Source organism: Pezoporus occidentalis, unplaced genomic scaffold, assembly GCF_034315485.1.
Source record: "Pezoporus occidentalis ecotype Australia unplaced genomic scaffold, CSIRO_AGI_Poc_V1 ctg41, whole genome shotgun sequence".
In the NCBI taxonomy this organism is placed as follows: Eukaryota; Metazoa; Chordata; class Aves; order Psittaciformes; family Psittacidae; genus Pezoporus; species Pezoporus occidentalis.
Genome location: NW_026915736.1, coordinates 4,182,325 through 4,206,871, shown reverse-complemented (window position 1 = coordinate 4,206,871; position 24,547 = coordinate 4,182,325). Strand labels below are relative to the sequence as shown.

The 24,547-nt window shown below is 36.6% G+C and overlaps 1 protein-coding gene and 1 long non-coding RNA gene across 4 annotated transcripts in view; both read left to right on the top strand.

The window, feature by feature from the left end:
* Positions 1–24,547, top strand: part of GRID1 (glutamate ionotropic receptor delta type subunit 1) — a 593,210-nt gene that overhangs the window by 454,944 nt on the left and 113,719 nt on the right. For all 3 annotated transcript variants that reach the window (XM_062634051.1, XM_062634050.1, XM_062634052.1), the window contains exon 5: positions 16,744–16,797. In XM_062634051.1, coding sequence (XP_062490035.1) covers positions 16,744–16,797 — 54 coding nt within the window. The remainder of the gene's footprint in view (positions 1–16,743; positions 16,798–24,547) is intronic.
* Positions 12,302–15,086, top strand: LOC134171593 (uncharacterized). The gene is made up of 3 exons (XR_009967677.1): positions 12,302–12,646; positions 13,308–13,395; positions 15,033–15,086. It is a non-coding gene; the product is annotated as an uncharacterized LOC134171593 (long non-coding RNA).

Here is a 24,547-nt window from a genome sequence, read left to right as displayed (position 1 = left end):
ACCCTTTCTTACAGTTTTTGACATTTCTGGTAATTTTCAGTTTGAGCTGAGCTGTTGCTTTTCTAACTGTATCTCTACACACACTGGTAAAGCCATTGTAATTCCCAGAGGTTATTAATCTGCTTTTCCATCTCTGGTATGCTTCTCTTTTTGTTTTGAGCAGACTCAGAAGCTCACAGTTAAGCTAAGGGGATCCTGCTCCACTTACTTTCCTTCCCTTTAAAGGGGATGAACTGTTTTCATGCTTCCAGGAGAGTGTTCTTAAAAATCTCCCAGCACTTGCTAGCTCCTTTATCCTCCATGGAAGCTTCTTACAGAATCCCTCCCAACTGAGCTCTGAGCAAGCTGAAGTTTGCTTCTCTGAAATAGAAAACCTTTGGCTTATAACCTTTAGCATGCTAAGACGGATCCTGAAGTCCACAACATTGTGATCAGTGCAGCCAAGTCTCTCACGAACCGAGATATTATAAAGCAGGTTTTCTTGGTTTGTGAGTAGCAAATACATTAGTGCCTCATTCCTATTGGCACATCTGTCTTTCATTTTTAAAAGAGTAGGAAAATCAGTGGTATAAGGGTTTTTCAAAGCTGCCGTAGACTCTTCAGTCTGCCTGGGGAGGCAAGAGGAAAAAGGTGGTATAGAGAGGAAAAGTTTTATGTTTGTAGAGTTTTATCTACAGATGAGGGCAAATGGCTCCATTTGTCTCCAGGTTTGGAACAGAGGAAGTAGCTGGTGGGGGTTTCAGAGTAAAGACTGGTTGGGTAGTTGTAACTAATTTGGCAAATAAACCTTTCTCTGAAATAGGGAGTATGGAATAGCTAAGGGAAAGCTAAATAATAGCATAGAGTGTACTACAGCAGTCTTTTCACTTGACTGATAGTTTTTCTGATTCAGTCATACAGCAGGTAAGTGAGTAATGTCTTGTGGTTGTTGAAAGGGGCAGGAAAAAGTTAGCTGACAGGGAGACAGCCAAGACATACATTTTAGGGAGAATTGCTGAATAGACTTAATGAAAAGAAATAGGGGACAATGGGAGGTTAGGGAAGGTGATGTTTGAGCATGGTATGTAGGCTGCTGTGAGAGGCAATTTGCACAGATCTCAGACATGTGGTATATCATCTAACACAGCTAACTGAAGCAGTGAAATGTGCTCTCAAGGGGAAGACAATAGTAAATCTTGTGGGGGAAATGGCTTCTTGCCACTTGTCCCAGAAGTTTTGCCCTGGGTGGGAAAGGCATCTTTCTCCTAGAAGCCAGCAATTGATGACAAACAAATGTACATATTCAAACTGTTTCAAAAGGACTGCCCTCCTCTGTTTTCTAATTCCTAAAGCCACAGAAGGGGATGAATACATGACATATAGGCAGAATATAAACAAACCGTGTGGTCTAATGGTTTATATTATTTACAGGTAAGTGTATGACTTGACCAATAAATCCTACTTAGCATGGCTAGTAGCATACTAATACAATTCTGCTGTTCTAGATGATGCATGTCCCTGAACATGTGCAGCTGTGATTTGCCTACCTGTGTCAGGCTTAGATGTACAGCTTTTTATGCATGCATATGTGTGTGTGTATCTATGTAAATGCACATACATCGTACGAAGTTAGTTATTCCTGTACATCAAACTTGAGTAAATTTGCTCATATTTATTGAGGAATTTTATGATAAATCCATACGTGAATTTTTCTGAGTCCTCTCTGTGTGGTGAGTACATAACTTTGTCTAAAATATCCTTGACTCTTGGTGTTACTGCTGGCCTGGTTTTCTTCTCTCCCCTTTTCCTGTTTGTTTTATGTGCCCATCCCCAGATATGTGTGGGTATACATATATATGGGAGTATATCCACACAAATGTGCACATACACAAACACACATGTATGGCATGGTGATTCTGGATTGTGGCTGGATAATTCTGTCTGTGAGCTTGAGATTCATGGAGGAAAATAATTCTGCACCTTCCAGTGTTCAACTGAAAACAATTAAACCGCAGTTTTAGAGGTAGCTGTAGATGCGACACAATAGAATATAATTCGCAAGTGCAAATTTGAAGTGATTTCTAAGTAATATTTTTGTTTTCAGTTTGAATGTTGTAATGAAGAAAGCCATAAAAGGCACAGATTTATGTGCATAGCCAAGAGTACATAATTTTAAAGTACTATTCAAACCAAGATACCAAATGAGACAATGATAACAATGTGTTTCTGGTGAGGGCCCCTGGGACACTGATGGAGAATCTCCAAGCTTGTCGTTTCTTTTCCCTCTTCTGGAGCATAAAGCAGCAGATTCAGTGCATCCTTTGCTGCAAAGAACCCTTCTTGTGCTACTGAAGGCAAGAAAGGATCCAGGCTTTAAAAGCAAGGATTACTGTTGAAGGCCTTGAACAAAGACAAGCGACTTGAGCTTCTTGTTCTGTCATGTGTTGTGATGTTTATCATGCACTTGCTTTCCTGCTGCAAACAAGGTCTAATAGTACTACATTATTATTATTGTATGTTTTCTTTTCCATTCTTTTGAAAACCAGCCTGATTTGAACACCACACGTAGTAGGTGGTGTGTGGATTTTTCCCCTCCCCAGAACTCTGTTATATACTTTCTTTTGTCAAGAAAGTAAAGCTGAAGATTTCTTTGCTTATGTTTGGTGTGCATTTATTTGTAATAGTCATTTGTAAGGACATGTTAACAGATTTACTTTACTAAATCAAATAGACTAACTGACATTAAATATAATCTGAATCTATCCAATTTTTAGGATTTGAAGCAGTATTTTGGAGGCAGAAGACTTCTGAGGATGCAGTCTTGTCTCCCATAACTCAAATGGAGCTAATATTGATCCCATATTACATTACTAATTCTTGAATCATATGGTTTCCATGGAATGCCATCTTTAGGGAGGGCTTGGGGTTGTTTGGTTGGTGGTTTGTGTTTTTTTTTTTTTGAACTGAGCTCTTCAGAGCTGAAGTAATTAGTCTTCTTTTCTCAGCCCTAAATTCGGAACATAGCAATTCGGCTACTTAAATAGACTTTGAAAAATTAGTTCCTTTTCTTTTACAGTGAAGCTTTAGTAAATAATAAAGATTATGGTAGACAACCCGATCACAATGGTAAAGGATTACCACTTTTGTACTTAGTGCTTTAAAAAATTAGAACACCTTAATCTTTTAAAAACAATTTGGGCTCTGAAAAACAATTTACATTGAAGCTGACAAGTTGCTTGCCAAGTTCCTGGAGATGTAATTTGAAACATCTGAGGTATTAAACCTTGAATGCCTGAATTACTAATAGAAACAGGAACTCAATATTAACTATTTCAGGTATGCTGTAGTCCATAAAGTGCATATTTTTGTGTCTTTTTCATAAAACTTAGGAGGCTGCTGCTGTGTTTCTGTGTTGTCTCAGGGTAAAAGATGAGACATGAACTCCTGGTTTACTTGATCCTGTCCTCTGAGAAGAGAGGGCACCATAACACATAAATACATATTCCCTAATTTTTTTCATTGACTGATCATGCACTACCTTGAAATTGAATTGTGTGTAGTTTGGCTTGACACTACTGTTGTGAGATGAATTCAGAATCTTACCATAATGTTTAGAAATCTTTGTATTCTCAGACAGAATACATCCATGATCCTACTAGTATCCATGTGTCTTTGTCTTAGCACGGCCATGTGAGCTTAGCAGTTGGGATGCTTTGGTCTTTATACTCCTGAGGTACCTAAAATAGCACTTGAAATACAGCATGCATACTGTCTTATGATTCTGCTTCTAAACTACCTGAACTTAAACTCTGCTTTCAGCCAGCTAGACTACAGAAGTCTCTTGGTATTCAAACTTTCTTACTCTATTGACATTTCAGGGATACATCTTAGACTCTAATTGTTCATGGGTGCACAGATTGCTAGATGTCAGACAATAAACCTCTAATAAGCCTCTAGTTTTTCAAACTGAAGAAGTTTCAAATAGCAGCAAATTTTTCTTTTTTGTTCTCTGAGTGCCTGACCTTATTTTTCGTAGCAGTGATTTTCACCATAATTATGTTTCTGTTTTCAGAAGCCGTCATCTTTTTAAATGCTCTCTAAATACCTCTGTATTTATCATACTTTCTATGTTTCTATCATAGTTAATTCCTTTAATAATATTTGTCAGGATCGTTACTGATAATATTAAATAATCTAGTAAAGCTTTCAGGTTCAAAAAGAGTAACTGCTGACAAAATGGGCTAACTGGACTGTCAAAATCTGGGGACAGCAGAAGAAATTTGGAATTTAAGGTCCTCTATTGTGAAGCTAAGAACCTCATCTGTGCTTAGCTTCTTTTAACTCATGATTTCACTATCTTACCAGCTAATTTGTTTTTCTGTCTTTGGCTTTAAGATTTTAGATTTTGTTAAATGCACACCGCCTATGTGGAACTTTTTAATAGGTGAATGCTGTTCTTCTTTATTCACCTTTGACTGCAGGGCAACTATGCCAGGAAGTCTTTCTTTCCCCCACATTATATGGGTTCAGTGTGTTTTGCCATAAAGTCCTGTTTGTTTATTTGTTTTCTGTTATCTTGCTACAAATATAATTCAATTTCTGACTATACTGTCACCATATTTGTATTCTTCATATTGCTATTTTTACAGCTTGCGCTGCCCTCTCTGTTTAGATGTGGCTGTTAGTATATTCTCATTAACAATTTTTTATAGTCTTAAAAATTAGAAGTAGATTTACAGACTGTGAGCCTTATGTACTCTTTAGTATTTAATTTGCTTCTAGTAGTTTCAGACTTAGTCACTCAAGGCCAGCACTGAAAGTCTTACCTGAAAGACTCACCTAGGAAAGTTCCTTTTAATGAGAATACTTTTCAGTGGTTACATTTACTGTTTGTTTTTTTTTTACCACAAGATTTTTTTCTGCCTATTCCTCTTCAATAGCTGCATCCTACTTTAATTTGTACTGTGCATCTCTCACCTATGAATAAATATTCCTTTAACTTTTCAATGATACCTGGCCTAAGTGAAGAAAAATAATTTTGTTTTTAATCTTCTTTCTTTTTTGCTTCAAGGCCACATTTATTGTCCCAGCTTGCTGACCTCTTTCTTCTTTGCTTTCTGATGACAGGCCAGTCAAACTGTCTGTCATGCAATTCAACAGCTCTTGGGATTGTGTGAATCTCCAATCTTCTCAATTTTTATTTTCATCCACCACCTTTCCCCCTCTCCTTCATTTTCCTTCATTTGTTTGTTTTTTTTTTAATTTTCCATATGTTGTCCTCATCACCCATAAGTCTCAGCCTGGGGTTTTATATTCTTTGTGCTTGTGCAGTTCATCTGGTCTCTTTTTTTGCTTGCCTGTTTGCAATATTCAGCATTCCTTTTTCTCTATGCACCTATCTTGCCCTATAATGCAATCTTTTCCTTGCCATCTGGAGTCACTCCTCTGTCTTGTCTTTGTGCTTACATGCTCCAGGTCTTTCTGTTTGCAGGTATTTACAACTCCTATTATGTCAAATAAATATTTTCTCTTCTTTCCTGTGTGTTCTCTTAAAAACTATTTGGATTTTTTTCCATGTGTCCAGATGCTTCTCTAGTCTTTAATTCTTCTCTTCCATGTTTTCTATCAGGTGATAACATAATTTTCCCATCAGGTCACCACTTAAGGATGTGTCTATTTTTTTCAGCTAACAATGTTTATTGTCACATTCTTTTGTGTCTCTTGTAATAATGGATGAAACCCTGATGTAAAAATAGTCTCTCTAATGTAATATTTTTTCCCTCATCTATTACATTTAACTCTCACAAACTGCATTTTGGCTTTCTAAGACACTGTCTTTTAAAAATTTTCCCTAGATGAAATCTTATCTAAAAAAACCTGATAGAAATCAGTGCTAAGAGTAATATACCACAAGTCAAACATGCTCAGATTTTAAGATTAAAAACCTATTTCACTTCTTTTTTCCTCTGGATTTGTACAGAAGTTCAGGTACATGGAAATTCTAACACAAATACCTGTTTTGTCTAAATTCTACCTCAGAAACAATGGGAAAAAAATTACAGTAGTTAAAATGCTAAAAATTACTTGGTTTCATGAACAGAATCAAGGCATAATCTGTAATGAATGCTGGTTTCCCTGGAAGCAGTAGATAAGCTGTTGCTCCAGACAATGTAGAAAGGTTCATTCTCATAAACCCATTTGTCTATAACTGTGCAAACACTATGTGAGCTTGTGTTAATTAGAAGAAATGGGGATTGTTTCAAAGGATAAAATTAGTATTTTAAAATAAATAACTTTGCCATACTCTCCTGAATAACTTTATGCAAGCATTTAGGAAAATTAAGTATGTTGTCTAGTAAAATCTGCTCATTACTGTAATATATATATTTAATACCACTCTTGCTAGTAAAGATAAAGCTGATGAAGACTGCTAGTAATAAGTGTGGGTGCTCCAATGCATCTCTGCAAGCTTTGAGAAAGTGTGGGTACAAAACATACAGGTTTTGACCCAAATGGTGAATATTTGAAAAGCTGCTTGGAAGAAAAATGTGAACAAAATGTTGACTTATTTGTCTCCAATTCCCACTAGCATGTGAAGTATATGTACACTGCTCTAGGTGATGTCTGCCTTTGCTTACCTTTCTTTAGCCCATCAGGCTTTGCATAAAGTCATTAAGACGGTAGACATACAGGGGGTGAGTTAGCCCTTCCATTACCACTGTTACTGCTCCCCAAAGGTTTCTCTCCTCCTAGAGCAGCCTGAAAGTGTTATCACTTGGCAAGTACACAGAAGCCAAGCATCCTCATGCAGTATAAACAAAGGCAAATACTCTTTCCTTTTGGCAAATTTGATCTGGAAGAGTCTTCTGGTTTGAGATGGTTAAGGTGAACTTTAAGCTATTCTTTAGAGGTCACACAGCCCATGATGCTGCTTGTGCATGTAAAATGTGCTGACTGACAAGAAGGTGCTCAGACCTGTAAGGATTTTGCTTTATTTATGTATTTATTTTGCAATTTAAAATAAGGGTGCTGTAGTCAGAAAAAGACTGGATTGAAGGTGATTGTTTGAGGCTGAGGTAAGAACAGTGTTGTTGTCTTTTGTTTAAAACCAGGATTTTTAAGGAATATAAGAGAAATGTATGTGGACAGAAGAGATGGATAACGGACAGCGTAAACTTTGATATGGATATACCTGTCCAAGTTCATAGAGTTTAAAACCCCATAGTCTATGGAAAACCCCGTAACAGCCTTGCAATGTGATTAGTAACTTTGTGCCAGAGGCAATGAATCAGTATTAAAACCAGAAGTTCAAGGAAATCAAAGCATTTTCTTCATCCTGTAGCTGTTTCTTTCAGCAAAAAGTTTATGTGATACATGATTTTGGGAGCGTCAACTATCATGCTGTCAACACAAGCATACTTCTTTTAAAAAAGGAAATTAAGAATGTATAAGTTGTGTTTTCACTGTTTGGTGTTGTGTGCATGTTATAAAGCTAAGAAGTTTGCACCTTTCTTTAATGATATAGTTACCAGTTGCTGTTTACAAAAAGACCAAAATCTTTGCAAACTCAATAAATTTATATTCAGCTTCCAGTGAAAGCTAAAGTTGGAGCTGAAGCTATTTTTTCTGAGTAGAGCTGAGAAAGCACAGTGCATGAGGCTTGTGGTACATACTGAAATACATTTGACGGTGAAACAGCTGCTCATTATCAGAATAAAGAGCAATTTTCCATGCTGAAAATAGGTTTATTTACCTGGGTTCTGTGACTGAAAAGGTATTTTCAACCATCACATCTATGTCTAGTCAACCCCACGTAGGCATTCCAAACAAACAGACAACTTAAACTGCCAAATTATTTTGGTGACAATTTCATAAAATCATAGAATCGTTAGGGTTGGAAAGGACCTTAAGATCATCTAGTTCCAACCCCTCTGCCATGGGCAGGGACACCTTACGCTAAATCATATCACCCAAGGCCTCGTCCAACCTGGTCTTGAGCACTGCCAGGGATGGAGCATTCACAACCTCCCTGGGCAACCCATTCCAGTGCCTCACCGCCCTAACAGGAAAGAATTTCCTTCTTATATCCAACCTAAACTTCCCCTGTTTAAGTTTGAACCCATTAACCCTTGTCCTGTCACTACAGTCTCTAATGAAGAGTCCCTCCCCAGCATCCCTGTAGGCCCCCTTCAGATACTGGAAGGCTGCTATGAGGTCTCCACGCAGCCTTCTCTTCTCCAAGCTGAACAGCCCCAACTTCCTCAGCCTGTCTTCATACAGGAGGTGCTCCAGTCCCCTGATCATCCTCATGGCCCTCCTCTGCACTTGTTCCAACAGTTCCATGTCCTTTTTGTTTGAGGAGACCAGAACTGCACACAATACTCCAGGTGAGGTCTCACAAGAGCAGAGCAAAGGGGCAGGATCACCTCCTTCAACCTGCGGGTCACACTCCTTTTGATGCAGCCCAGGATACAGTTGGCTTTCTGGGCTGCAAGCGCACACTGCCGGCCCATGTTCATTTTCTCATCAACCAACACCCCCAAGTCCTTCCCCACAGGGCTGCTCTGAATCTCTTCTCTGCCCAACCTGTCGCTGTGCCTGGGATTGCTTCTCTTAATGGGAGGCAGGATAAGAACTGAAGCAAATCAACTGAAAAAAAAAAAAAAAGCTGCAACTGCTGGCCAGTTCTGATGAAGTTTAGTTTGTTCTCTGGAGTTTGGCTCTTTCGGGAGTACATTTCTCAAAGCATTATCAGATTGTGTCTAAAAAGCTACTTTCTTAATAGAATATAGATGTACAAACCTGTTATCTTCAAAAGGAAATTCAGTGTCTATGTGAACAAAATTTAGTTATTTCAAAGATTTAATTGGGTCTTCAAAGTCAAGTCAGTGTGTGTCTTTGGTAAAATTTTAAGTGCAAGATTTCTGAGAGTTTATGTTCTTTAGTTAACATTAGATTTATGTTATTAGGGAAATGTTGCTTTCTGACAGGTGTGCAATTATCCAGTGTCACCGCTGTGCCACATAGTTAAATGGTCAACAGTTACCATGTTTATAAATAGTATGTGACATTTGAGCTTGGAAAAGTAAATTCTTACAGAATGCATTTGGAAGAGTTCCATATACAGTACTTCAATGCATCATTCAGTGGAATATGCATTAAATGGAACAGCAATACAGATTGAATATAATAAGCATTACCTATATAGACTGGGAATAAGATTAAAAGAAATCCCAAGACATTACATCTTAATGATTAAGGCTAAAACAATAGGCAATGTTATATATTACAGTAGTTACTCAAGAACATTACAGCCATGCAGCCAGAAGAAGTTGCAGTATATAGTTCCTCTTTTTCTACTCTTCTTTATGATTTTCTTCATTTCAAATGCCTCTTTATTAACATTAAACTTATACATATGTTTTCTTCAGTGTAGTTTTTGCCTGATCACCTATGCCCTAGGCATACTAGCAACTAGTATGTTGCAACTAGTGCAGTGCAAACTTTAAAACATATGATTAGTATATATCAGTTTGGGTTATTATCAAGTCATATTGTGCAAAATGTTAGATACATCTTCTAATTATCATTCATCAACTGGAGGGGTGTGTGCTAAAATCTGGTGGGTTTGGGTCATATTTACTCCTGTTTGCATGAAATGTCTTATTAGCAACTGAAAACAGAATTCAGCTGTGGATGGTATGTGGGAATTTGCTCTAGGATGTTGGTTTTTTTCTCTCCCCTTCCCCTTTTTTTCCCTCTCCCCCTCCCCCCCTTTTTATCCTCACCCTTAATCTTTTTTCTTTAATTAGGTTATTTAGCTTGTGGAGGAACTAAGAGGTCAAGAAAAGACCCTCTCATATCATTTGGACAGAAACCATAAAGGAAATGTTACCATTTTGGGGGAGATAGCCCAGGCTAATGGCTAGACTTCTGAGCAGGAGAACACAGATATCTGTATGACTGATTTGCCCTAGCTTTTGTGGGAACTTCAAGCTGAATATGCCAAGTTTACAGGTTTATACTACTGAAGGAGCCCAGAATAATTAAAATACCATCTAATCTCATGATAGCCCTTCAGTAATTACTTGTGCTTTATCAGTAGCATCGAGGGAAGAATAGCTTTTCTTAGCAATGTAGTTCTGCAGCAGAGTAGCAAGGAAATATCGGGCCTCACGTTTTGATGTAACAGTGCATGATAACATGAAAACTGTCCCAACTGAGTGATGTTCTTTAGTAATATGTTTATAGAGTGTAGATGAAAAATGAAGTAATACAATGAATTATCAAGAAATGTGGATTTCCAAAGCATGTTATGCTTGTGGCTCATGAACGATTTTAATGAAGCCAATATGTACCGAGATTTGGAATTGACATCTTATGTTGTAAGATAGGGAAGTTAACTGTATGAATGACATAAGGTAGTGATCACTGAAAGACAGGGAATCAGTGACCCTGTTAAGTGTTCTTTTTTTTTTAATATGTGTGTGTGCACATTTCTAGGAATATGTTCTGAAAAAAGGAAAAACATAGAATTTATGGCAAAACTTTTTTGTTAGAAGTACAAATTTTTCATGGAGAATGATGTTCAGTAAGAAAGGGTCAGTTTCAGTTGATTTCCTGTTCTGATAAAGTATGTCATGTAACCTCTTTAAATTCCCATTTTACTATTTAAAGAAGGAAGAATTTCATATTTCACTTTGAAATGACATTTAGGTATTTTAATTAACTTGTATTAAATAAGAAAACTTCCAGTCCTAATTCAGTTTACTGCAACTGAGTTTTTTTCTTCAGGATTCTTAGTCCAAAATGTCTTAGTTTTATAAACTTCATCTAGAGTTGGGATGTTGTACTGTCACCTGGAAAATTTAATTTTGATCCCTGTACCAATGGTACCATTACCAATTAAGCTTTAGAAACAATAACGTGTATTTTTTAATAAACCATAAGTATTATAAGAAGATTGAAATTATTTTTATAAATACTTTATTGTGGCTAGTAATGCTTATTTACTTATTTTTAATCTATTAAATATTATGGGGTTTATGCTTCTCTGGAGATACCGAGAGGTATTTAAAATGCAGAGAAAAGAAAGTTTCTAATGAAGTGCAAGAATCTCAGTAACTGCTCTGGAGAAATCATTTTTCTGTGAAATTGTTATCTATGCAAGTCACTCCCGGACAAGAACTGCACTATTTTAATTGAAGAAGTTTCTAAATATAAATTAGGTATCTTTAGGATATAGACTGAACCCATCTACTCTACCAGAATTGACTTTTTCATATCTCCTATCTTATTTTTGTCTGTAACATACACAAAGCTTCTAAGATAAACAGGTGCACTTTGATAGTGTATAATTAATTACTTTCAGATATATTGCATTGAAAACTTGGTCTAGATCTCTTCTTTGGGATGTAAACCAGGTTCCTGATTCCTAGGGTGTTTTCCTGGACATTTAAGTCAAGAAAAAAGCCATTTTTAAAAAATACAGGTCCAACTCCTGCAGTGAAACCCAGCAGCTGGAGCTAGGTTTGGCTCAGGCTTCCAAAAGGGTATGACGAAGGCAGTGACTTTTTTCCTGTTGCTGGTTTACTGTGATGGATTTCAAATTGGTTCTAAAGAATTTTTGTGGAGTGACAACAGTAGGTAAATAATTTCTGCAATGATGTTAAGTGGGAAAGAAGCTACTTTTGGAAGAAGGTCACTGGCTATAACCTTGCTTGGGACAGTAAGAGCTGGAGACAGTTCTTTTGAAACCTGTCCACTGGCAAAGTAAAGTGAGCAGGTAATTAATTGTAAGGATTGAGGCTGATCCTTTATGAAAGATTTGCAGAGATGAGATTTACTTCCCCAAGTCCTTTACTTACACCTTCAATATTAATAATTTAAAAACAAGCAAACCCACAGGAAAAAAAAAAAAAGTATTTTGTAGCAGTAAAGCTGACCCTTGAGTATTTCCATCCTCATCCTGCACCACTGGGGTCTTTAAAAAGAACTTGGGTCTCCTGAAGGCTTGCTCACTGCTCAGCTTGCTCTGTGGCTGGTTTTCTGTTATAAGCATCCTATGGGCTGACTGTTGGCAGTCTGTCTGGTTATAGGGGTCTTCAGTAGGGTTGCAAGCTGGAATAGAGCTGCATAGGAGGAGCTCTGTAAATGGAGCCTGGTTTCTGGAGCTGTGGTCTTGAGATGATTGGGTGTATCTGCCAGTGCCTCCACAGAGCATTCCATGCTGCAGGTGTATCTGTTCTCTGCTGCCATCTGTACTTGGTCATTGGTTTGCAGCAGCTTTGCTTTTGTGTTCTTTCAGTATCTCTTAGGATGCTCTTCCCAAGTTATTTTCTAACTGTGAACTTCCCAGTCTATGCTCTCTGCCTTTACTGTTGGCTTTTTTTTTTCCTTCTGAAAAGCTATGGTGCTCTTCATCCTCAACATTAAAGCAGGGGATGTACAAGTAATACCCTTTACTAGTTTGATATCCCTCCTAGCAAAACACTCTGGTGGTTCTTTTATGATTTCAGGGTGGCAGCACTTGTTTCCAAAAATGTAGATACAACAGGACCATCTGTGTTTGCCATCTGCAATACATTTCTTTCTAGGATCCCAGGGTTAGTTATGGGGCTTCCAGACATTCCTACTGCCTCTCCCCTGAGTACAAAGGAGACAACAGGTTTGTAACTATAACACAGATGTGTGTAAGCCTAAACTCTTCAGCACATTCTGCTGTCACTGAACACAGTCTGCCTGTGTCTGAACACACACCAGGTTCTCCCTAAGTTGTGTCCAGCCACTGGGCCTTACATTCCTTTCTACACAGCCTGCTTTTTTGCTGTTTATACTGAGGTGTTGACCCTTGCAAAGCAGCCAGGTATTGAGGAAAAGAGCCTTCCCTGTAGCTAGCCAGCCATTACACACTGGAAATGTTTTCAGTTTCAGATGTTTTGAGAAGGTCAGGAAAGGATTGTGTGGGTTGTTTTTTTTTTCCCCTGCAGAATTGCTTCATTTCTGTATGCAACAATATTTATTGCTTACTTTCCTAACTTCTTTTAAACATGCAAGTGACATTAAATGAAATAATGAACCAAGTTACTTATTCATAAAGGCAATGTAAATACTTGTTCTCCACTGTATTCCAATAAAATAAGGTTTTCATGGATTATTGGCGGTAAATTATTTTAAGTTATATATTTAAAAGTAAACAAAGACACATACATAAACATATCTTTGATCACTTTTTATGAAGCACCTTATTATTTTCTTTTATTATTGTTGGTATGAGATCTGAAATCTTAATGCTCGTATTTTGATTTTCAGTGTCATTTCTGTTGCAGGTGTTTTCTACTGAGAAATTATAAAATTTTCTACATTCACTGCCCCCCTTTCCATCTTTTCAGACTGGCCCAATTCTGAAAATATTATGTATATGTTGTCATTGATGGTGGTCCACTGACTGAATGATAATTCTTTTGTTTGCTTCTGCATTTTAACATTTGGCTGTTGAAATCTAATTGGGGAAGAAGAAGGGCAAGCAGTCTCAAAAAAACCCTCCTTTCTTTTACAAATCTATAGAAGATACTTGCTAGTCTAAAAGAAAACAGAGATGGTCTTTAATTTCCAGTGTGCTGTTTATCTCAAAAGCAGATTTTCTATTTGGTAGAAATGTTGAGGCATTAGTCCCAAGTATCACCTATCTGGCATGTACATACAGAGTATAAAAAGAACTAGGATATTTTGCAGCTGTATTAATAATTTTTCCACAAACCCCTGCAATAACATATTTTAGCACCTAAATCCTGCTCCAATAGATGGCAGAGCTTTCTCTCAGCCAAAGTGATCACACAAATTCCTAGCCTGCTTTCTTTAATATAGGGTATATTTATGAAATAAACTGTAATTGATCCTTTAGGATTTTTCATTGACATTTTTCTTCTTTTTGAATGGATGGAGACACAAGCTTAAAGAACTAGTAAGATCTTGAACAGTTTGAATAATTAAAAATGGGTGACCATAATCTCCCTTTTCAAAGAAAAAGAAACCCAGTAAGTTACAAACACGTTGTTTCTTTCTTATTCTGAGAATTCTGAATAAATTTTCTTGCTTTTCACACTGCTTAACTTCAACAAGCCTCTGGAAATACACCTGCAATACACCAGTGCTGTAAGAAGGTTGAAAACTCTGGGATGCATCTTTCAATATTTCATTTTAGGATTCTTTAGGACAGCAGTCTGTAAATATGGTACAAAGCCTGAACCACAAAATACAAGAAGTGTTTGCTTTCTCTCAGCATGTCTTGGTGTATAATAATGCTTCATGCTACGTGTTGCAGTTCTAAACAGAAGATATTTATGGACACCAAAATTTGCCTATCTATAGTTATGTTTCTAAATACATTTCAGGCTTTTACAATGTAGAGCCATTGACTTCTGTAGGAGGTGCTGAATAGTCTAGCACTCTGATGACTAAAGATAAACTCTTAGCAACCTAAATTTAGGCACCTCATTTTAAAAACTTTGGCCCAGATATGTGAACCCAGAAGAATGAGTCACAATAATTCATTTCAAATTCCCTGGCTCTTTTGGCTCCCCAGTCTTAGCATATATTCATACAAATTGCTCACTGTTGCAGATAAGTCATGAAAGATGGCCAGTGCAATAACTCTGCACCTGAGCATTATTTAGTTCTGCGTTGTTAATGTTGGCAGCACTTTGCTTTTCCTCTGTATGTTACAGATCCTGGCTATTTTGGCTTTGTCTGAATATGATAGAGGGATAAATAGGGAGAAAGTTTACAAGTTTTTGCCCTCATTTTCATTACTGCTAGCCTTCCTAATAGTCACAATTCTTCTGCCAGCTTAAAAGAAGTACAAGGGAGACAATTACCAAGGGAGAAAATTTTTCATGTCATGCTTAAGAGAGGATTATCTTGTCAGATGTGTTGTTCATCTCTGTTGACACCAGCAGTAGTAAATTTCCCATAATGCTGTTCAGGAAGATGAGGATAAATCCTGTACCCTGTGTTGATTTTTCTCTTTTGACTTCTTTGTGGTTTCTCTTTAGGGATTTTTGTCTCTTTAAAGGAGTACACCTTGTGGATGTGACAAGTAGATAGAGATGTGTGTGTTGCCCACAATTTTCTCTTAGGTTTTCATAGGCCACACAACTGCTTAGAGTTTTAAAATACAATTGCTTAGACAAGTAATTTATAGTCAGTTTTTTAACACAGTATAAATTAAGAGCAATTTTTTTAAATGTTGGTGTTGGCTATTGAGCCAGGTTTTGGTTTGGTTTGGTTGTCTTTTGTTGTTGTTGTTTTGTTGTTTTTTTTTCTAGAATCAGGTAACAGTATTCCCTTTGCCTATGTTAAGGGTGGATAACCTTTTTCACTGCAGCTTTGTAAGTCGTGGGTGTTTATTCTAAACCAGTCACCTGTAGTCAGTGTGATGAGAGAAGGTGATTCATCCCACCTGATGCTAAATATCTGAGAGGCTTATTATGAAACTGCGTTCTGGAGAAGAAGGTGATTGATGATGTTCCTGCCCAATCCAGTACCACAGTCTACAGAGACCCTCTGTACCTTTGTAATTGTTTTGAGGCCAGGCACAATGAGCAGGGTGTGAAAATTACCTTGATTAAAAAACAGTGACTGGAAGTATTTTGTTAATCTGTTTGTTTGTTTGTTTGTTTTAACTGGGTTAATTTCAGTGATTCATTTATAACACAGGGATAAGAATACCTTTTCAATATATAAGGGCATATTGTCACAGAAGAAAGAAGTGGTTGAAGGCAGAGGCCTTCAGAACTTTGTGTAGTGAACTGCCTCCTGAAATACATGTGCACTGGGATTGTCCTGTTTTATTATGTGAGATGAATCCACAGTAGTTGTTTAACTGTGCATTAAGCAGGACATTAGCAATATCTTTATCACTGTAGCATACACCTCTTGATGCTTGATATTGCTTTGTTATACTATAAAGCATCTTGCAGTGAGCTTATCTATGTCAAAGGGGTTATAATCTTCTATGTATATTGCCAAATCTTTCCACTGAGGTCCTCAGTACTAGTAGTGCTATCTATACTAGCAGTCTTTCCCAATTTTAGCATCTTATGAACCATAAGAGTTATATATGTACGGATAAATATACTTCTCGATGAGATGGGCTGTTTCTTTATAATAGTGATTATCTGTGTCCACACCAGGAAGCCAGAAAAAAATGTCCATGCAAATCATAACTTTGTCTTGGGTCTTATATAAACGTGAAGAGAGGATGACTCATGAACTTCACTTGAGTGTCTCAGAGTAGTGTTTTGCATGAGATAGGTTATCTAACAGTTAACCTATAGGAGTTGTAATGAGGCTGAGGCAGTATATTTTGGGAGGCATATTGAAAAGCAACCCAGCCTATTTGGATGCATTACATATATCATGTGGAAGTTAAATCTCATGTTCTGTGTGCAGTTGTTCATCATAGGATTCCTTGTCATGTTGATGTACCACCCCACTCCAGTATGCTTTTGTGGTACATCTAGGGAATATCTTCATGGTCAAGGTAGTTTGGTTTATGTACTAAAGTCAGAGAAATGTGACTAGCACCAATAGGATACTTCCATGAAGAAGCAGTGGAAGAGATGAAAAGAGCTACATTGAAGCAATGCCAATAGCAACGAAAGCAAGCAAAATTAGCTTTATAGTAATTTTTAATATAAGTTCTTTCTGGAATATGTTTCGCACGTTTAATTTTTATTATTATATTTCTTTTTATTTTTGTAGGCTGTGGAAACCAACCTTGCATCAAAGGATAGTCACTGGGTCTATGTAAATGAGGTAAGAATGTCAAAAGAGATAACGTAGCTTGGTATGTTCACTCATCACCATCTTTTGTTTCACATGCTTGACACACCAAACTGAACATATACTTAGCATATTTGCTTTTTGAATGGTACAACATGCAAACTCTGTGGTGTCATTGCTTGCCTGTCTCAGTTGAATTGGCATATGTTGAATACCAAAGGTCAAAATAAAGCTTCCAGAATACCTCACAGCAGCTGGGAGGATATTTTTAACTTCATGCTGACCCTACTATATCACTTCCTATTTAAGCAGAGAATATCTCAAAAGAAACCTCAAATACATGCATCCATATCTGGCAGAATCTCACCCTTCACTGCTATAAAAGCCTGCACTCAGATACGAGGAGAGGAAAGAGCACTCAAGCTAGTTGCAAGCTTAGCTTGTTTGAATATGCATTTACATGATACAGAGGTTTTCTTAGTGCAGAATTGTGTTGGTGTTTGGCCAGGATCCAGGATTGCATAGATCTGTAGTATTTCCTCTCTGCAGCAAATGGTGTTCTGCCCCACTACTATGATTATTTATTTTACCTTAGTCCCATGATGCCCTAATGGGCATCAGTGCAGACTCATATTTAAAAAAGCAATGGAAACCTTGGAATGTTTTAGCATGTATAATAATTGATAAATCACTGATTGTTCAGGATAATTGGCACTATTTTATATATTTCTGGTTTTAATAATGATTTGTTAAAAGAGTAAAATATCTAAGTTAAAAACTGATCACTGTTTTATTTTCATATTATGAATGCATAAACTCTAATTTAATAACCAATTCGTTTTTTAATTTCTCATTCCTTTATTTTCACCTAGCTAGTAATTTTGGATAGGCTACTTTTACTAGTAACTATAAATTGTATTGTGTGGCATTAGAAAGGCTCTGTAATTAAATAGGGGTTGGGGAAAGCAAGTGAAATCTCTGCTTATAAAGGCTTTGTAAATTCTTTCTAGTCCTTGTTACATTCAAGTAACTCCTGATTTGTCAACTGTAGTAATATTAGCGAGATGCCCAGAGACTCAGTGTTTATATTCACATAAAGATAATACAGTTCATAGTTCCCTAACCACTTACAGAGGGGGAATGTTTGTGAATTTATTAATGCTGTTGTTGTTCAAATATTAAAACTTACTTCCTGAAGCCTGAATATGTAACATCACAAATAAAAACCTTCAGCAGTCATGCACAAATGTGCATGCTTACACAAACACATCATACAGGGTGTCAAGTCTGCTTTTATTTGGGGAACTTTTATTTTTTTCTTTTCTGCCTAGAGACTGGGTAGAGAAGCTATGGTAGCAAAATGTAAATCTAAAATATAACTTTTGAGCAAAAAATATTAATGCCATACTTAAATTCAAACAGGCAAATACAGAAATTTTTCAAATTCATGAAACTTTAGAGAACTCTTTTCAGGCAAAAAGAGGAGGAAATATTTTGATTATCCTTTTTTTTTAACAGAAAAGTGTTGGTCTTTGTGTGCTTAAAGCTACTGTGTTAGGCATCTACATGGATGTATATGTAGAAAGATGGAGGTTCCTTAGGTTTGCGTCTTAATAGTGTGCTATCCCCATGCTAGCAAGAGGACAGACTGATTGTGCTTTCTATGTACATATTTCCAGTTTGTATCAGTGAGAACTACATGCGTACTTGATGGAAAATATGTTATACCTTAACTGGATGTTGAGTGGAGCTGTAGTTTGAAGAATGGAATTAACTTTTTATTCCAACAGTCAAATCAGCTTTTTAATGTAATTCCACATGAAGAGAAAGCCAGATGTAGTCCATTCTGTAAACGGACCAAATACTTAGCTAGTTCTTTTTTTTTTTCTCCAGGGCAGATTGAGGATCTTATACTTTTCACCCTGTGGTCTGTGTGACCTAGTGATCCCATTGAAAGGAAAGAGAGGTACAGGGCTAACTGACCTTGAAGGGGCAGTAGCAAGAACACAACACAGTGACAATTATTTCCATTGACATGCCTTGTATGAAGAACATTGGGTTGTAAGCAGGTTCTTTAGGCCTTTCTTACTTCAGGGAACCATTTAAGGGCCTGGTACAGGTTTGACTGCTGAGGTCTGTTGATCTTGAACACCTTCTCTCAGTCTGTTCTGTCTCCCACCTCTTGTCAAACGAATGGGAATTTGAGCCTTGGACCTACCATGCTACAATAAGAATGACTATATAGCATGGTATTATTTCAATAGGAGATTATATTATTGTCTTACTTGAATTAAATCCACTTTACTCTCCTTTACTGTCTCTGTGTTGACAATCCAATAAATATTTGGGTTAGGTTTTTGTTGTTTTCTTTTTTTTTTCCCTTTATGTTCCTTTCCCATAGGGCAGGATAGGAGTTAAGTTTTAGAGTTCAAAAATATTTTATCATTTTAATGTTATTAGGTAAGCAACACCACCAAGCTTGTGATGAGCAAACTTAAAACTGTATGGCTGGTAAGCTTATTACAGCAAATGAGCTTACTACAGCTGTACTCTCAAGATTCTGTATTTGCTAGTCTCCAGTAAACCAAGTCTCTGTGCTATCTATTCAGTTTGGGTACCATTAGGGGTACAAAAAGACTGAGTCATCTTTAGAAAAAAAAGTAGTGACTTGGGAGTTGGATTCATTGTATGGCACTGGAAGGTTGAAATATTACATGGCATTACATGGCAAGTCTTTTAGGATAACATGGGTCTTTGCAGGCAGTATTATGCCCTTATATGTCCTCTTTGAAGCCAAATTCATAAAAACCTTACTGTTTTAAAAGTATGGATTTATAAGTACCTACTTTTCTTATTTCAGACATTTTATGTTTTAAACTTGCAGAGCTGTCAAAAGTAGTGGAGATTTGAGGGGGAAGAAAAAAGGGATGTATTTCTAATCACCCTCCCCCGTTTAGATTTATATTTATCATCTTCATTTTTATTCATCTAGAAATACTGAAACATTCCTAGCATTTGTTTTAGGTAGTAATTCTACCTGAATTCTGGCTTATTTCTGAATTCAGGTGCTAAAGCAGGTCCAGAAAAAGGGCAAAAAAGCTTGTGATGGATCTGGAGAGTAAGTCTTATGATATGCAGCTGAGGGAGCTGGGGTTGTTTATTCTGGAGAAGAGAAGGCTCAGGGAGACCTTATTGCTCTCCACAACTACCTGAAAGGAGGTTGTACTGAGGTGGGGGTTGGTCTCATCTCACAAGTAACCAGTGATAGGACAAGAGGAAATGGCCTCAAGCTGCACCATGTGAGGCTTAGTCTGGATATTAGGAAAATCTTTGCAGAGAGGGTGATCAGGTATTGGAACAGGCTGCCCAGGGAAGTGGTGGAATCACCATCCCTGAAGTGTTCAAAACTGTGTAGATGAGGCCCTCAGTGATATGGTTTAGTGGTGATTTTGGCAGTCTTAGGGTAATAGCTCTACTTGATGATCTTAAAGTTCTTTTCCAACCTACCTGATTCTGTGACTTTTGTTCTTCTCTTACATTTCTTTGGTTTTGGTAACTGACATCAAACATCTCTGCCTGTTCTTCCTGACAGTTTTCATTCTCCCTTTCTCTTTTTCTTCCTGTTCAGACAAAATGCTGTGCATTGCCCATGGCATATGTCTATGGGAGAGGCACAAGAGCAATACTTGAAACTGAATTTGTATGCGATTGTACTAGGAGCATTGCTTTTCTGCTTTGCATGTCTGCTTTTTTTATTAGCAGCAGCAGTAAGACTGAGGGTATAAATAGTACTATAAACCATGTTTCCTTTTTTATTGGACACTTCAGGGGTTTAAAATTGCATCCATTGCAAAGGGAGGCAAAATATAAAAGAAATTAATTGTTCTATAAAACCAGAATTCAGACCAGAAAGAAATATTCAAAGTAGTATTTTATTCCCTCATATCAAGATATTTAATTATGATTCTGAGTTTCTAAACATTCATTATTTTTACATGTAAATCAGTAAAGTACACAAAAACAATCAACTACTCTTCATGGAAGTGGAATGGGTACTGAATTTGACTGATAACTCAAATGAGTTATTTCACCATTATTGCATGCATCCTTTAATTTGTTTTTCAAAAAAACCTTCATTGCTATTCAGAAGTTTAACTGAAAGTTGTAAGACATGGCAAGATAAAGCATGAGGCTACTGGTTGAGGTAGGAGATAATTTTTCATGAAGAACAGGTAGGGATGAAGAGAGTACAATGTAGCATTGCACATCCAACCTGTACATACTTGCTCTGAAGCTAAGGAGAGGTGAGGGTCAAATTTATTGAATAGCCAATGTGGAAATACAAAAAAAGACATGCTCTGAGGAAGACTTTTTTAAAAAGTGCGCTTTTTAAAAAGCTTAAAGTGCGCTTAAAGACAAGAAGATGGAGTAACGGAGGATTTTCATTTCCCTGGCAGTTGAAAAAGTAATGTTAGGACACAGACAAGGCTTCAAAATTTCCTGTGATTGACAGTGTTATTCCTACATGCTTAAAAAGTTAAGGCAGTTCAGATTTCATTATGTGTAAGGAAGAACGGGGCTGAGGAAGTCAGGAAATAATTGGTGTGAAAGTGGTTGAGAGATGGTAGCATGCACTGTTTGAAGAAGAGGAAGGAGTGAGAAAAGGAAAATAGGGATAATGGGCATCAATAAAAAGATTGTCCAACTTCACAAGTTTAGAGAACTAGTAGTGCTTTTGGAAAGGTAATAAGATGAGTAAAGGATCGCAAAGAAAAATCTTGTGAAGTTCTGTGAAGATGAAGGCATAATAAGGTATCATTAAGGTTCCAATTGGTTATCTTTTCAGATCTTGAAATCAGAGAGGAATTCTAAAGAAAAAGTGGTGTTAAAAAAAAAGGCTAAGGAGAAGTCCAAAAGTGCAATGAAGTAAATTATTATAAAATGAGGCTGAGGTGCAAAATTACTCATACCAGGGGTAATAAAAAGTAACAAGAAAAGTTTAGATATAGCAGAAGATAACAGAAAGTGTAAGATTACTTAAAGTTAAAATGAGGTTTTAATGTTTTTTCTGACTACTTGATGCTGGCTTTATAGAAACTATTAATCGCAACCAGACTGTTAAAACATGCTGTAGTAGTTCTGATTTATTTAGGTAAATTTGAGGCACTCTACCAGATTGGAATCAATATAGAGAAGTATGGAGTATTCAGGTATGGCTACAAAATGAGGTGTAGCTGGTAAGCCTCTTCAGGAGCAACTTAGAATCCTTGTGGATAACAAACAGTATCAGTCAATATTGTTGTGGCCCTGCAAAACATATATTGCTATAAACATCCTTTGTAAGATGAGGTAGGCAATTATTTTGCTCTGCTTGACATCAACTTGGCCTTGTTGGAGCAGTATTGCAATTTTGAGGCAAGACTTAAGAGAATGCAGAACAGTTTTGAAAATCAGAGAATACTTAGTATGATGGATGCTCAGTAAAATACAGCCCATGAGGAAAGGTTGAAAAAATTAGGTTTGCTTCCTATAAAACTCAGAAGATGAAGAAAGGGTATAGTATTAAAGCAGGTATAATTAAAAGAAGAATATGATCCCATGTTCACTCTGGAAAGATAAAGGAAATGCAATTTAATCATCTGCAGTAAAAATTAGCTTCAGTAATGGGAAAGGGTTTATGATCTAAATTTGATAATGAATAGGAACAACTTCTTTGGTTACTTTCCTCCATCTCATCGTCTCCCTGCCTTCGCACCTGGTTCTGCCGCTGTTTTTTATTCTTTGTTTTTCACTATCTTACATTATGTAAGTCTGCTAAATATTTTTAGGTCTCAGTTTGGGAAGACAACCAAAACTGTTTTATAAGCTCCACTGAGTATTTCCTGATCTGCAGGTCTTTCAACATATCTTTTTTCAATATAGGTATAGCAGTGATAGTTTATACAAAGTCACTGAATATACTTCTGATTGAATCATTTCTTCAGTACTTTTGCTGACAAACATGAAATTTATGGGAACTGTGACTCAGCTGATTTCCAGTCAGTGTGGAGCTCCATCCTTCTACTTCTACTAGTGAGCAGGCTGGAGTTACTGCATTTGATTAGATTCTGTTAGCCAAATCCAGTCTTGGGGTAGGCCTAGCATTTTGACTTAGCCAGGAATGAACCAAGCATCATGTTTCTTGAGATCAGTCATTTGAAATGGAGGAGTATATTGTAATTGTATGTAGTCTTGATAGAAAGATGCCTAATGATGAATTACTGTCACTTTCAGTGCTATAAATATAGATTTACTTATAAGGTGTAAAAAAAAAAAAAGTCTGAAAACTGAAGGTTAGAGCTTCTACTTGCTACAGCTTTTCATTTATTGCTTTTCCATTGAACTGATTCTCATTGATTTAGATTAACTTTCATAAGTGATATACAAAGGGGTATTTGTTATTGCCATAAAATTATTTATTACCCTGTTTGTTTTTTTTTAACAACATTCTGTACCATATGAAATAACAAATATGAAATTTAAAGAATATTAACTTCCAATTCTCAAACTGGAGCCATGGGAGTAGTGAACTAGTGAAAATTTCATTACATTAGTTCCTTACTGTCTAAATGAATTACACAGAAACAGTGTCAGTCAGCCAGGAGCAAGTTTAGTTAAGCTTTGATGATATGTTTTATCAGTGAAATTCACATTAAAGTTACTGGTGTTTTGTTGGACTTTTTTGTTTGTTTTGTGCAGCTTTTCATAACTATCATTTCATGTGCTTTTCTTCTTTTTTTTAAATTTTATTTGTGAGATAGTTACTTTTAGTATGGAATAATATTTTGATAAATCAGAGGATCTTTTACTGTATAGGCACTCACTACTATCTGAGAAAGACTTTTGGAGACCCAGTACAGAGTCCTTATATCTAGAAACAGAGCTAATTCAATTAAATTATAAATACATCCCTGTAGAGATTTTTAGGAATATCAGGTAAAAGAAAGAGAAGTGAGGTAGTGTTGGACATGTGGGAGGAAGATGAGGATGGGAGTTGGACAGGTGGTCATGCAGACTTTTATTAGAATTTTTTCTGTGCTATGAAAAATGGATTGTACTCTTGCCTTAAAGGATTAACCTTTATACATATGTGTGTGTGTGTGTGTAGGGGCGCGTCTGTAAAGCCAGCATAATGTTAAAGTTGAATACATTTATCCATGGTAAGCTGTCACTAATATTTTAAAAAAAAAACAACTAATTGAGGGATGTTTTCTGGATTTTCAGGAAATTAACAACTTCCCCTTTATAGATGTACATAGTGCATTGAGGGGAACTAGACTAACCCAACAAACACTATTGATCCTAATGCAAAAATTCCACATAAATTTGTAGCTTGTCTCCGTGAGCATCCTTGTCTTCATTTCCATTCAGTTTAATCCTCCATTTTTTTCATGGATATACTTTCTGGAAATCTGTTTTGGTTCTTTAAATGATTACTGCCAGTAAAACTTATAATTTTCTGTCATTACCTCTAGAAACATAGAGATTGTATTGTGAAACATAATTGCCTCATTTTGCAATTTGTGTTATGATGGTTGAGCACAACTAGAGCAGATTTAAATATTCCCCTGATCAATATGGCTAGGTATTGCAACTGAAGTTCTTTGTGTACAGATAAATAAATAGATAAATGAATTCCCCAAATGACCAATATCTGTATGCACATAAATAGATAAATGAATGCCACAACTTCTTGAAGAGTAATCTTTGCCCTTAGTAAGCCACATGAACAAAAAGTAGTGTT